General features: G+C 50.7%; 1 protein-coding gene across 1 annotated transcript in view; it reads right to left on the bottom strand.

Moving 5' to 3' along the window:
• Positions 1-1,330: 1,330 nt before the first annotated feature.
• Positions 1,331-15,433, bottom strand: part of SLC6A2 (solute carrier family 6 member 2) — a 37,467-nt gene continuing 23,364 nt past the window's right edge. Inside the window, exons 5-14 of the mRNA XM_052656293.1 lie at positions 14,458-14,592; positions 12,736-12,839; positions 11,393-11,517; positions 10,027-10,139; positions 8,362-8,490; positions 6,040-6,139; positions 4,733-4,833; positions 4,115-4,282; positions 2,266-2,337; positions 1,331-1,354 (exon numbers count right to left, since the gene is read on the bottom strand). Of these exons, the coding sequence (XP_052512253.1) occupies positions 1,331-1,354; positions 2,266-2,337; positions 4,115-4,282; positions 4,733-4,833; positions 6,040-6,139; positions 8,362-8,490; positions 10,027-10,139; positions 11,393-11,517; positions 12,736-12,839; positions 14,458-14,592 (1,071 nt within the window). The remainder of the gene's footprint in view (positions 1,355-2,265; positions 2,338-4,114; positions 4,283-4,732; positions 4,834-6,039; positions 6,140-8,361; positions 8,491-10,026; positions 10,140-11,392; positions 11,518-12,735; positions 12,840-14,457; positions 14,593-15,433) is intronic.

Here is a 15,433-nt window from a genome sequence, read left to right as displayed (position 1 = left end):
CCCCCCCAAGATTCTGCAACAGGGCCTCTCACAGTCAGAACAAGAACCCACAAGTCTAGATTTCCGAGAGCATAAGAAACTGATACCACAAAGAGAAATTCCAAACAGATGCCACCGACTAACCAAGCTATAAATCACCTCTCTGAATGAGCCAACACTAACCAGAAAGCACCACCAGAGGGCAGCACTCACGAGTGTGTATCAGAAATCAACCTAGAAATTCTTCACAACAGCCAATATGAGAAATATCAGTGACCTCAACCTGAGTGACCGGGGAGCTGTGTCCTGGGTTCCATGCTGCCCTCATGAAGAGAGACAAAGGGAGTTTTCAGGGCCCACTCCCCTTCACCCAAGAACCCCTGGTCCACACTGGGTGGGATTCCCACAGAAAGGCTTTGAAGGTATCTGTGAACACCACAGACACAGCTGTCTGTCAGATGGCCTTTGGACACTGACCTGGCTCTGTGAGGACGGCAGAGGATCCTGTAGTGGAGACACACAGCTGGCCTTGCTGGCTTCCCACCCCGAGTCCCTGAGGAAGGTCCCAGGAGCCACAGGCAGCTCTCTGAGCATCATGTCCCTAACAGAGCAAGACCCGCGTGCGGACTCTACAGACTCATCTGGCTCCTGTGCAGAAGCCACTTACTATGACCCACACAGCTCTGGGCCCTCTGAGCACCAGAAGCCAGAAGAAAGCCCCAGAACACACATAAATCAAACCCAGGTCAGCTGGAGTGAAGACCATGAAGATTTATGCTCATGATCCCCACAGAGCTTCTCTCCATGGACTTCATAACAGCAACAAATATCCCCAAAGCTCCCTGATCAAGGCCCAGCACTGACCAGGGCAAACAGAGAGGTAAGATCTATATACCACTCCCTTGCCCCCCAGACTCAGCCTGGCTGCTTGTGCGTGTTCTGGTTTTATGGTGTCTGACCTGAAAAGCAACATCCTGTCTGATTTGGTGGACTGAAGATTTCTTCTGTGGCCCAAAGTACCAGCCAGCACAGTAGGGAGTTCTGCCTGAGACACAGACCTCAGCCCCAGCTGGCTCCCACAACTGGGGGAGACTTCCTCGAAACTAATAGAGGTTCAACAGAAGTCATTTTTCCTGTTCCCTCCTCTCCTCTTCTCCCACGAGGCTTAGCAATCCAAAAGCCCACAGCCCTCAGGCCAGGTGAACAGAAGGTGAAAGAAAACCAGGTCACTAAATCAGTGGTAACTTGGAAAAGAGGAAGAAGAGGGGCTCGGAGAGGAATCCCAAGACAGTGTCCGGGGTGGCCTTTGACCTGAACGTTGGCGCTGCAGGGTTCCTCCTCGGGGCCAGGTTCAGATGGCCAGCCAGTGTTGCAACTGCAGAGAGAGACAGCAAGGCCAGGGTCAGGGCAGGCAGGGACCGAGGGACGAGGGCTGCTGAGGAAGACAGCAGGACCACAGAGGGAGCGGAAAACACAGCCGCTTCCTTCAAAGACTTGGAGCACACCTAGGAGGGTTCCCTAATTGTCACATGGGGACTTCCCGGGTGGTCTGTCTGATGGCTAAGAACCCACGTGCCAAAGCAGGGGACATGGCTTCAATCCCTAGTCCGAGAAGATTCCATATGCTGTGGGGCAACTATGCCCATGTGCCACAGCTACCGAGATCTAGAGCCCGCATGCTGCCACTGAAGCCCGTGCTCTGCAACAAGAAAAGCCACCACAGTGAGAAACCCAAGCGCCCCAGCCAGAGAGCAGCCCCCGCCTGCCGCAACGAGAGAAAGCCCGCACAGCGATGAAGGCCGAGCACAGCCAAACATAAGTAAAATAAAGCAGAGGAAAAATTAAATTATAATTTTCACTGAGACCCAGAAAGGGCAAAGGAGGCTTTGCAAAGTCAGCCAATCTGCAGCAGGGGAGTCATAGGGAAACTCCCCAACCCCCACCCCCACATTTTGAAAGGGAAAAGAGTAGGGCTTAGATCACCAAGTTACTGAGGTACTTGCAGCACTTCCTTCAAGATAAGCAAGCCTCAACCTAATCTGGGGATACTCCACGGTCACAACTCAAAGAGGGAGAACAGAGCTGAGGAAATTGGGGCATCTTGTACCTCAGGACCAAGGAGCAGGGGGGCAGGGAGAAGCTGGTAGTGGTCAGAAGACAGGCCCCTTTCCCTCCATTGCTAGTATCATACCCCCAGGTGCTGTGGGGTTTCTGGTGTGTACGGTGTGTGGTCACAGTGGGTCCCCACCCCGCAGCCCCCGCCAGAATGGTCCAAGCTGCACCTACTTGGAACTGCCTGATGTCCCTCTGGGCCACCAGGTGATGCTCGCTCTCTGGAGTTATGCCATAGGCCAGTCTCTGTGAGGATGGAGAAGTGCAGGAGGCCTCAGCTTGGCCCAGGGGTACCCTTCCAGCAGCCCGGAGCACACCCCACACCAGGGCCACCTGCTGCTTGTTCCTGCAGGCCCGCATGGACAGCAGGAGAGGTTTGTACAAGGCACTCTCCACCCTGCTTTATGGAGCTGGTCATTTTACCTTGAGATATGCATTCGGTGGACACTTACTGAGCTAGTGACTGCTGTCACACACTGGCCTCAGCCCTGGGGGTCCAGGGCTGAAGGACACCCACACACTCTGCTTTGGGGGAGCTTACAGCTCACAGAAGGGGCTGACACTGAACACACACACACACACAGGCACTTTTACAACCACGACTGGAGGCAGAACTGCAGACAAGCTCAGAGCACAGTGAGAAAACAGTGACAGAACCTCAGTCCTGCCTGGGGACCGGGGCCACCTTCTTAGGGGGCTAGACACAGGGTGGACTCAGGGAATGTGTCTGGAATCAATGTCTGATCACTAGGTGGGGGGACCTCAAAGTGTGAAGAATAAAAAAACTCAAAGTAGGTCCTGGTTCCACGTCCAGGATAAGCTCACTGAACACGGTCCTCCCAAGGGCCCCGAAGGTCCCGGACCGTAGGATTTCATGAACAAGTGACATGTCTCAAGGGGGTGGGAGTGGACACAGCCCTGCCTGGGACCCTCTTCCCTAAGTTCCTGTATGGCTCACTCTTTTAGGTCCTCCTGTGTGTATCTGTCCTTTCATGAGAATATGAGTCCAGGGGAGTGTGTCTAGTGCTGAGAATATGGTCTGCCCTGTACAGATTTTCAGTAAGTATAAGTAAAGACAGTGGATAAAGAAGGAATGAAATCAGAAGGACATGAAGAAAAGACTATCACCATTATTTATAAAGAAAGGCCATTTAACTGAAGAATAGGGCAGACATAATTTCAGTTAAAATTCTTTGGTTCCCAAATACTGATCCTGAATATATGTATCTGCAATGCACACAGCTCAAAGAAGAAATGTACTTTGGAAATCTCTGGTTTAGGCTGATCAGGTATCAGGTACAGGAAAAAGGCAGATGAAATCCAAAATACAAGGTCATGGTGAATACAGATAGGGAGAGTGGGAGACATCTAGGGTTATGCCAAACCTTAGGAGATGGGACACAGGAGTGGGCATAGTTAACACAGACTAATTCCTCCTTAGGGGACTGCAGGGCTGAGCTTATTGTGGTGACAATGGCCGGAGCACACTACATATGACAGACGACGTAACAGCAGGCGTCATGCGGCGGCAATCTCCAGCACGCCAGGCACCGGGCTAAGCATTCCCTTTCACCTCTCACGGTCCACCCGATTATCCCAGGGTACGAAAGTGGAACCTGAGGCTTGGGGCTAAATAACATGGCCAACATGGTGGGTCCGTCTGACTCTAGCGTCTGTGTCCTGTCTGTCTCTCCTTTTTAAAGATTTACTTTATTGAAGTATAGTTGATTTACAATGCTATGCAAGTTTCTGCTCTACAGCAAAGTGACTCAGCTATGTGTATTCTTTTTTTCGTTGTGTGTGTTTTTTAAAATTTTTACAGTGTTGTGTTGGTTTCCGCCATACGACCATGTGAATCAGCTACAATCACACATACATCGCCCCCCTTTCCTTCCTGTCTGTCTCTCTCACCCCAGCAGGAATGACCTGGGATGCCCCTTCTCCTGCTGTCCCCACCCTGCCCGGCTGTCCCCTACCCTGCCCGGCTGTCCCCCACTCTGCCCCGGGCTGGTCCAGAGCTCACCTCTCGAATGGAGCCCCGGGTGCTGAAGAACTTGTAGACGACGTAGGCAGGCACCAGAACCATGGAGGAGCCCGCGATGCCCCATCCAACCCAGTTGGCCCAGAGTGGGAAGATGTAGTCATCGTAAGTGAGTGGCTTGAAATTGATGATACTCACAACCACCACAAACTGGGGGGGAAAGGATACAAGGATGAAGGAGAAGAGAGACAAGGAGAGGGGAGGAGGTGGGAGGGAGGGAGAGATGCAGAGAGGGACCAGAGAGAAGTGAGGACTAATGCATGAGACGGATGCAGGGGATGGAGACAATAAGGATGGAGGGAAAGAGAGAGAAAGGATTCAAGGAAGGATGGATAATGAAAAGGAGACAAAGAAACAGGAGCAATACAAATAGAAGACTAGAAAGGTGACCCTGGAGCTGGGCTGAGGGGTGGCACACACACAGCCCCCACCCCAGACCTGGCTCCAGGCTGGACACCCTGCTCACATGGAAGCCTCCTTGGAATCAACAGGGCAGGCGGAGCCTCCTGAGCAGGTCTCTGCATCCCAACCTCCTCCCCTCAGAAGCAAAATCCCCACCTCCACCCTCACCCCGGGACGCTCCCACCACACACTACACACCAGGAGGAAGGCAGGGCTGACAAACTTCCAGCAGAGTCTCCAGTACAGGCCGGGCTTGAACCCCATCATCTGCTGGATGTCGCTGCTGAACCTGTCCACACCTGCGCACACACAGGCAGGCGCGTCACCGCGGCCCCTGCAGAGCCCACAGCTACCCACTCCCCTCCGCTGCCTCCCGCAGGGGACTGCCCCCAGGTGGAGAGCAGAAAGCGGAGCAAGCAGGGGCACCCTGGCTCACAGTAGACCTGGGAATGGGCACTTGGCTGGTTCAGAACAGGTGAGAACACACTCAAGGGTAGCGTCCCCTTGTATGAGTAACCCCAATTCACTTTTCAGAAGGAAAACCAGGGCTTGGGGAGGGGACTTGTCCCTGTTACACAGCCAAGGTGGCCTGACCCCAAAGCCCAGCTCTTTCCTCTTGCTTCCCAAATCTTAAAACAATGATGGCTGTGGATACAGAGGCTTCCCGGACTTTAATCCGGTAGAAGAGACCAGACTCTTTCTGGTGAGCAGAAGAGAGTGAGAACAGGATAAACACGTTAATTGTGACACACTGGGGACTTTCCCTGTGGTGCTGAAGAACCCGCCTGCTGGTGCAGGAGACATAAGAGATGCAGGTTCAGTCCTTCGTTCAGAAAGATCCCCTGGAGGAAGGCATGACAACCCACTCCAGTATTCTTGCCTGGAGAATCCCACAGGCAGAGGAGCCTGGTGGGCTAAAGTCTATAGGGTCGCAAAGAGTCAGACACAACTGAAGCGACTTAGCACACACGCACGGGGGAAAGTGAATGATAGCACACGTCACTTTCTACCAAGTTCTCCCCGTTCAGCTCCAGAACAAGGGTACCAGAGAAAACACAGGACACTCAGCTGCATTTGATTTTCAGAGACAACAATACTAAATTTTAGTTTGAGAAATTTCATGCAGTATTTGGGACATACGATTAAAAAAAAATTACCCATTATCTGAAATTCAAGTTTAACAAGGCGTCTTGTATCCTGGATTGACTATTTCTGGCAGCCCTACTCTAGAATGAATGGCATGGCTCAGGGAGCAGCAGTTTCCTCCGAACTGCTCTCTTAACAGCTGACACTGATGCCTCTGGGGCCTTTGCCACCTCTTGTTAAAGGGAGTTCATGCAAAGCTGAGTTGAGAGCTACGGACCAATATAAGCCACTTATACAACTCTGGGATCAGCCAGTGACAGCCCTGGCGATGAAAAGCCCCTTTGCCTGACCAGGTGAAAAGTCTCCAGAAACCCAGGGGGCCGAGGCTTTTCCACACACACTCAGGGCCCAGCACCTACCATAAAACCAGGAGACGCCGATGGCTTCCATGAGCACAGCAAAGAGAATGGAGGTCCCCGCCGCAAACGTATCCAGCAGGGTCAGCACATATATTCCACCCTGGGGTGTGGACAGAGAGAGCCTGAGGCCTTCATGGCTAGAAGGAGCGATCAACTGTTCCATCCATCAAATTGAGCTCTCCCCTGTCCGGCTCACTCAGAACTCACCCCTACCCCATACTCAAGTAATGAGGTTTAGGGTGCTACTGTGTTGCTGCTACGTATTCTAACAAAGACCTTCTGGGGTCACTGAGTCTGAGGGTGGGGACTTCAGCCAGTAAAAAGCAAGCTGGAAGACTTCCAGGATTCAATCCCTGGTCAGGGAACTAAATCCTGCATGACACAACAGAAAGATCTCACATGCCTCAGAAGATCGAAGATCCTATGTGCCACAGTGAAGAAACGTTACAGCCAAATAAATAAATAAATCAGTATTAAGAAAAAAAAGCAAGATGGATTTTATCAATGAAAAAAATGTTGCTTTCCATGTAAGTAACAAAGGATGCCGCAGCCATCAAGCCATCACATTACAGCTGCCCTGAAGGGGAGCCCTGAGGGAATGCAGGATAGAAACAGGATGCCTGCCATATAGCAACCAACTGCTGCAGTCACCCCCTGTGGGGGCACTCAGCATGAAGAAGTGTGGATACTGGCCCCCAGATAGCAGAGGTGTATATCAAAGGAATGATTTCAATGAGCCCAGACTCTTGCATCTTCCTATAGACAGAAAAGCCCTAAACTCCTTAACTTGAGATGTCTGGTTTTCTTTAATTAGCAGTAATCTTTTGATCCAACTTCCTCGTTTTTTGTTGCAAAAACTCATATATTCTTGAGGCAGGAGATAGATGGGCTCCAGGTTTGACATTTACAACTGGCCCCCTGTTCACACTTACTGGAGTGATAAAAAGACAGGCTTCAGGCCAGACATTCACTACCAGACCTGTGTTTACATTTCCTGAAGCAAGAGACTAATGGGCTCTGGGCTACATGTTTAGGACCAAAGGTCTGCCTACATTTTGAGATGATATGACAATAGGAATATGGTGGTTAACCGGGCATTGGGTACTTCATTGGCATGAATAGAGAGGGGCTAAACTCTGTTAAGAGATCAAGAGGTCATATGTTTTCCATCCTTGGGCCAGGAAGACACTATACATGTGCAAAAGGCTTCTTGGGGTCAAAAATGCAGGGAATGCCAGACCATAATAATGCCAGACCCCCTCCATATGCCTCTGCAATGAAATCCATCTTGACTAAGAAATGTGTGCACACCCAGGGAAGGGTCCTGAGGTAAATTAGCCATGGCGGGGGAGGATCAAAGCAAGACAACTGGCCAAGAAGAAGATAAAGACCTGGAAGACTTCCCCTTTAACAAGGATTTAAACTTCCAAAGGTACGACTCTAGCAACTCTGAGTTCACCCATGCATCTTTCCACATGCACTCTGCTTTTCTAATATATACTTTACTTTCCTCTATACATTTCATCTCCTTGTCTGATTTTTCCTTACAAGGCAGACAAGGACTAGGGATGGATATTCTAGGCACCAGCCCCTATGGTCTAATGGTTAGGATTCCTTGTTTCCACCCAGGCAACCAGGGTTTGTTTCTAGTCAGGGAGCTAAGGTCCTGTTTCCAGCCACTGCTTATTGCAAGCTACTGCTTACTGATGCATGCACCCGAAATCATCCTGGCTCCTCCCTGACCTCGTCAGAACAGCCCCTCAGAGCTATTTGAGATGCTGTGCCAAGCTTAGGGCTTCCTCAGTGTTCAGATGGTAAAGAATCTGCCTGCAGCGTAGGAGACCTTGGTTCGATACTGGGTCGTGAAGATCCCCTGGAGAAAGGAATGGCTACCTGCTCCAGTATTTTTGCCTGGAGAATTCCAAGGAAAGAGGAGCCTGGCGGGCAACAGTCCATGGAGTCACAAAGAGTCAGACACAACTGAGCAACTAACACGTTCAGGCTAAGTCCTCAGTTTGGTTCACCAAATAAAACCTAATTCTCAACTTTCAGGTTGTGTATTCTTTTTCAGCTGACAGTTTAAAATGGCCCTTTGCTGCTCCCCACCCCAAACCAACAAGCAGGTTTGCCCGGATGTCCTCAGGCTTAGAGGGGATAGACGACAATGGGATATGATCCTAGAGGACGGGACCACAGAGTTCAGGATACCAGGTACTGCCATGGTCCCCCTAGTCCTACCTTCTGCTTCAAGTCCGGGAATATCTGGCTGGATTGAAATGCGGCCTCACAAGCCCCAGGTGACCCAGAGCCAAGCCCCCTCACCTTGGTTATGCAAAACAGAGCCAGAAGGAAGGTTCCAAAGGAGACGGCAAACGTGAAGAGTTTCCGGTGTCGCTTCAGAACCTGGAAGTCATCGGCCAGGCCCGTGATGACTGCCTCCATGCCTCCCATCTGGAGGGGACCGGGCAGGGTGGGATGCAGAGGTGAATGAAAATTGTGGCCCACCATATCAGCAAAAAAAGGATGCTCCAGCCGTCAGCTCCCAACCAAAGGTACATCCTGAGGGGACTCAGGATGGGAAAAAACAGGATACTGGCCCTAGATGGCTGCTGCTGTTGCTGCTGCTAAGTCGCTTCAGTCGTGTCCAACTCTGTGCGACCCCATAGACAGCAGCCCACCAGGCTCCCCCGTCCCTGGCATTCTCCAGGCAAGAACACTGGAGTGGGTTGCCATTTCCTCCTCCAATGCTTGAAAGTGAAAAGTGAAAGTGAAGTCGCTCAGTCGTGTCCGACTCTTCGCAACCCCATGGACTGCAGCCCACCAGGCTCCTCCATCCATGGGATTTTTCAGGCAAGAGTACTGGAGTGGGGTGCCATTGCCTTCTCCAGTGGCTAAGATACATATTAAATGATTTCAGTGAGCCCAGACTCTTGCATTTTTCCCTTAAAGAAAAGCACTAAATTTGTTAACTTGAGATGTTTGGTTTTCTTCAGTTAACACTGACCACCTGGTTTTTGTTGCAAAACTCCTATAAATGCTAGCTCCTCCCTTACCTCTTCAGAGCAGCCTCGGAGCAATCTGATAGGCTGCTGCCCAGGCTTGACGTCCTTAGAAAATTTGCCAAATACACCATAATTATCAACTTTAAGGCTGTGTAAATTTTTTCAGTCCCTGGGGTCCAGGAAGTCCAGTCTCAGGTACCCAGCTCCCTCGAACCTCCCAGCAGCCCTGGACTCACGCACCCCAAGAGATTTCTAGAGAAACTGGCAGGTTCGGCTTTCTCCCTATCCTCTCACCCTACTTCTGCCCTGTTGTCAACCAAGCTCAGAACTCAGAAACCATGTGAGAGGGAGCCAAGAGTTAACTCCTATCTCCCCCTTATCAACAGGGTCTTGACTCCTGTCCACTCACTCAGCCTGAGTGGATGCTGATGAAATACCAAGGGAAGAATTGTTGGTGAGAGAACAGGAGTTACTAAACTCTGAATTCAGTTCCCCCGTCTGTAAAAGGAGAGTACTAGGCTGGCTTATCCCAGGTCCCTTCTAATATAAATTTCCACAGTGCCAAGGGGGTTTCTCCTGGTTCCTAGCAGGTGCCTCAGTGACAAAAAGAAAACCCGCCTGCAAAGGCTGGAGATGCAAGAGATGCCAGTTTGATCCCTGGGTCAGGAAGATCCCCTGGAGGAGGGCACAGCAACCCACTCCAGTATTCTTGCCTGGAAAATTCCGTGGACAGAGAAGCCTGGCAGGCTGCAGTCTATGGAGTCGCAAAGAGCTGGACACAAGTGAGCATACGTGCCATCATCATTGCCTTTCTGAGTACTGATTTCTTTGTTTGCATTTAAATAGGGCCTTCTGGAAACAACTACTAATCGGGGATTTGAATGGGGGAAAACTTGAGACTTAGTAGTGTGTGGTGATTTGGGGAGGGAGGGTCAGAGTCTAGTGGTATCTGTGGGCAGATGGTATCCTGAACAAGGTCACTCACCGAGCTGTCAATTCCCAGAGCCAGGAGCATGATGAAGAACACAATGGCCCAGAATGTGGATCCCGAGAGGGTAGAAATGGCTTCTGGGTACAGGATGAAGACTAGGCCAGCTCCTGAAAGAAACATCAAGGACCTCATCAGTGGCTGGGGCTGTGGGTCTGAGCTGCAGATGACAGGGGAGCATTTGAGACCCAATAAGCCCTAGTCCAGCCCCATCATATTTGGTCAGTCATGTGTGGATAGAGCAAACCAAGGTTCTAAAGATGATGGACAGGGACTTCTCTGGGGGTCCAGTGGTTAAGATGCTACACTTCCAAGGAAAGGGCTGTGGGTTCGATACCTGGTTGGGGAACTAAGAACCTATATGCCATGTGGTGAGGCCAAGAAAGTAAATAAATAAATATGACTGATGAAGCCAGATCCAAAATAAGGCTGGAAAGAAGGTGGGGTCATCTTAACAAAGCTCTTGAATGCATAAGTAAGAAGCTGAGAGCCACTTGGGAACCATGGAAACTTTGTTGAAGAAGGAGGCTGGTGACTTGATTTCCCAAGAGTTTGATATCAGTTTCATATCACCAGAATGCCAAGGGTTCGATCCCTGGGTTAGAAAGATCTCCTGGAGAAGGTAATGGGAATCCACTCCAGTATTCCTGCATGGAAAATTCCATGGACAAAGGAACCATGAGGTCCCAAAGAGTCAGACATGATTGAATGACTAAGCAGGTACACATATGCCAAGGAGGTTGACCTTAAACAGCCAAGCCAGAGGGCCGTACCTCTCCTGGACAGCTACGGGTCTCAAACCCCACCTCCTACACCTCGTGAGGGATCCTCTTACTCCCAAAACTTTGTGAGTTTTCAGAGTTCATCAGAGGCAGCCCCTCCCCAAGTCTCAGCCTATCTGTGGCTATAAAAATACGAGAAGGAATAAAAAAAGAATACGAGAAGCAGTGGGGAAGCATAGGCTCTACTGTAGGGCTGGTCAGGGTTCAATTGCTGGCACCATGACTCACTAGCTGGGTGACCTGGAACAACTTTAATAGACTGAATTTCAGCTTTCTAATCTTTAAAATGGGTCTATTAAGACTTGCCTGGCAGCACTGCCAGAACTAAACCAAGATATGTCAAGTGCTTAGCCCAGGGGCTGGTACAGACTGGGTGCTCCAAAAACCTCTCTGGCCTGGCCTGATTCAGAAGATTCTGCCTGGAATTTCTTCTGATGGCCTCAAAGAAAGTCCATCCAGCAGCAGCAGGGAAGGCCCCGTGTCCAGCTCCCCTAGGTCCTGCAGCCACAGGAGAACTGCACAGCTGAGAAGAAGGTGAGTTTCTCAGCCCCTTCCTTCTCAGTGGGCAGGCCTACACCCACCTTCAGTGGCAACATCCTCAATGTTGACCTTGTGCTCATGGGCCATGTAACCAAGGATGGAGAAGATGGCGAACCCAGAGATGAAGCTGGTGACACAGTTGATGGTGCTGGTCAGCAGGGCATCCCTGGGGAAAAGCAGCACTGTTAATTCAAGTTGTCTGACTCTCCACAACCCTGCTTATGGACCATCTATGGAATCCATGGCTTCCAATGCCATCCCCCTCTTCCATTTGCTGATGCCATCCAGACCCCAGTGCCCCCACCATCCCTGGGTCAGAGTCTGCGGATGTAGGAAATAGGTCAACTGCTGGATAAAACACTTTGATACCAGAAACTGATATCAAACTCTTGTTGGGAGACTGAATCACCAGTCTCCTTCTTCAACAAACTTTCCGTGGCTCCCCAGTGCCTCTCAATTTCTCACCCTGGCATTCAAGAGCTTTGCTAAGATGACCTCACCTTCTTCCCATCCTTCTTTCATGGGACTCTCTAACACGCACTCTCTGAGCAAGCCAGTCAACTTGCCGGTTCACAAACATACCACCTCTCCTGGCTCTGCTCATGCTGTTTGTGATCCACCCACTCCATGTCTGCCTATTCCAACCCTAACTCTCTACCAAGGCTCACCTCAAAGGCACCCTCTATGCTCTCATTGATCCTCTATCACAGGGCTGATTACCCCATTTCCTTAGCCTCCCCATAGCCTGTCCCACTTGCATGCATTCATCCTACTCTGTCTTGTACCAGGGATTCTGTCTTAAGCCTTTGACAGAGAGTGATGAAGCAGCCCCATTTGTTCTCCTGTCTGAAGCCTTCACAGCACTGGGCCAGCAGGAGGCAGCATTAAATGCTTACAGAGCCAGCTGATCTAGAGCACTGTCTTCTGACTTTCCTACCCTGAGCAGACTTATTCTTCCCTGTGGTCTTAAGTACTGACCCTGCCAGGGCCCTCACCCCTCAAGCAACCAGCCTGGATATTCTGCCCTTGTCTGCCCCCGGGGCATCAGATGGACAGAGGGGCAGTGCTGGCTGCTCTGAAAGCGACAGTGTCCCTCTGTCACAGCTATGCACTCCCATGATTGCCCAGGGTTAGTGGCCTCAACTATCCCAGCTCCTCAGCTTGCACTGCTTAAGAAGTGTCCTGAAGGGACATATGTTCACCAAGACCCCCATAGGCCATGTCAGAGTTCATAGAACATCCAGGATGATCTTTACTCTGCCTCATCTCACAGGGAAAGATACCTAAGAAGAAAATCTGACTTGTTCCAGACCAGAACCCTCTCTTCCACCCCTGTGAGGGTACCCAGGATTTAGAGCTTTCTGGAATCCCGGAAGGATCTTACCTGTAGCAGTTATTGTCAAATTTGTTGTAACTAGCAAATGCAATCAAGACTCCAAATCCAGCCCCCAAGGAAAAGAATATCTGAGTCGCAGCATCAATCCACACCTGAAATGGGCAGATAAAGGGCATCAACCTCGGCTCCCAGAGAACTGGACTACCTCACTGCTTCAGACAGGCGGAGAAGCCCCAGGGATGCTCTTAGACTCACGAAATGAGATCTAGCCAGAGATGGGCAGTCACACAACTCCTGCTCCCCAGCAGCCTGTACAAATTCACTGTGGAGAGAGGCTGGGTTCTCTCTGGCATCATCCAGCCTTGGGGTGGTCATGAGTAAGCTCACCCTGGAGGAACTCACTGGCTCAATTAGATATTTTGATTTTCAAAGAAAGTTAAAAACTGAAAGTTAATAAACTAAATGTGGCTTTAAAGTGGATGTGGCAAGGGCAAAGGGTTAAGATTATCTCAGGTGTTTTGGAGACAACAGCTTCAGGAAGGAGTTATGATTCCTAGTAGCTTCTACCAACCCACAGAGAGTGGAGACTTCTTGGTGGCCAATGGGGCTTACTTCCCTCATCTGATGGATGATGAAATTACATGGCTAGAAGCCTGGAGATCTGAGCTTCTCCAATTGCTCAGCCTCATGGTCTAGCCCTGGTCAATTTCACTGTCTATATCTCAGTTTCCTCATCTGTACAATGGGGATAACTTTACCTAGCTCACCAGGACTAAGCCACAATCAGAGCTATGAGACTTCTGTCATCTCCCACTTTGTAAGCAGAGGGTGTAACAAGAGAAGCCACCTGATGGAGGAAGACAGAGCTGCTCCTTCAGATGGTACTCAGGCTATTTCTACTGTTGGAAAGATTTAAGATATGTAAACAGTGCAGAACAGATAGAACTCTGACTTGCTTTACAATTTACAAGACTGATTTGTTTCTTACGCTGTTATATTTCTGGCAGTTACTAAGGAAGCAGGTTTTTCTCTTGGTTATTGGGCTATAACACTGAAGTATGCCTGGACAGTGTAAGCTGTGTCCCTCCTAAACCTCTGTTGGTCCTCCCTGCCAGGATATTGTGGGTTCAAAAAGAGTATGGGGATATCTTTGGGGATTCTAGGGGGAACGTACTAAGGTGTTGTCACTGAGGAGCACATGAGGGAAGAGGTTGGAAATCATCTCAGTTGTGATCTGAAGATGCTCAAGGCCCTAGGAACCTCCAAGGTGTCTCTGCTCCTGGCCTCAACCCGCTATTTTGGACTCCACTCCAAATTCACCCCACCTGCATGGTAGTCTCTGGGCAGGACAGTGAGCTAAAGATGTGAGGAGAGACAGTCAGTAGGGTCTGGGTCTCCCCATGGCTGAGTCTACTCCTTATGCTGACATCACAGACAGTACCAGAGGCCAGGATTGGAGACCAGAGTAGAAATAGGTCTGGGGTGTTGGAGTGGTTTAGGGGGCCATGACATTGGGCAGGGGTAAGAACCCAGGACAGGATAGTGCTGTCTTTGAAAAGAGGGGGTCTGCAAAGGCCACTTAGTAGAACCACAGATTCCAGGTCATCAGAGCTGGACAGGCTCAAGGATACTGTTGGGTACAGATGAAACCAGTCTTTGGGCAGACGGAGATGCTGCCGCTCAGAGTGGGGAGGATCCAGCCCAGGCCACATAGAGCACTGAGAATCCTCCTAACCCTGGCCTAAGGGTGGGTGGTCGCTGGGCACTGACCGTGGCCTCTTTTAGGCGGTAGAAGTCGATGTGCAGGTAGGCGTTGATGCCATTGGAGGCGCCGGGCAGCGTGATGCCATGGACCAGGAGCACGAACAGCACGAGGTAAGGCAGCGTGGCGGTGATCCACACGACCTGGCAGTGGACAAGCTGGCCGTGAGAGTCTGGCTCTGCTGCCCGTGTGGTGCAGGGTGGGGGTGAGGGAGCCAGTCACACCCTCCCCCACCTCCTTCCCACAGCGCACGTGCTAAAGGCTCCATCACTAGGTCAGACCTGGGGCACTCCAGGACAGAGTGGACAGCCCAAGGCTGCACCTAACGAGAAAGCCAGCCTACCGGAGGTGCTGCCACCAGGAAGCTAAGGGCAGTGAGAATGAAGACCAGGTTCTCGCAGTGCCCAAGGCCTCCTCTTCTACAAGCTGCCCAGGAAGAACTAGGCACCCCCACCTTTATGCCCTCCATTGTCCCTCCTCTCTCTGTCTTGTTTACCTTCATTCAAACACATCCTCCTAAGCTCACTGCCAAAGGAGGGATGTGGTTGGGCAGAAACTCCCATCTGTAGCAGTTCTTTCTTTTGGGCAAATACAAACTGCCCTGTCCAGAAACCTGTAAAGGAAGAGGCTGTCCCCAGACTAAGAAGAGACACTTGCCCGTTCTGCCCAAGCTAAAGAAACAGAGAAGTGGGGGAAGGAGAAGGCTGTGTGGCTTCCTCTTTGTTCCTTCTCACCCCTGACTATACATGAGAATACTCTGGGGGAAAGTATACATTGAAAATGTCCAAGTTCAGATTCCATTTTTGGAGTTTCCGATTGGATTGGTCTGGGATGGGTCCTGCACTTCAGGACCCATGGCTCCTGGCACTTTCCTGGTGGTCTAGCAGCTAAGACTCCATGCTCCCAAAGCTGGGGGCCTGGGTTCGATCCCTGGTTGGGAAACTAAACCTCACATGCTGCAACTAAGAATCCTGCATGCTGCAA

Source organism: Budorcas taxicolor, chromosome 18 (assembly GCF_023091745.1).
Source record: "Budorcas taxicolor isolate Tak-1 chromosome 18, Takin1.1, whole genome shotgun sequence".
Classification (NCBI taxonomy): Eukaryota; Metazoa; Chordata; class Mammalia; order Artiodactyla; family Bovidae; genus Budorcas; species Budorcas taxicolor.
Note: the sequence above shows the minus strand (reverse complement) of the source record. Positions and strands in the feature narration are given on the sequence as shown.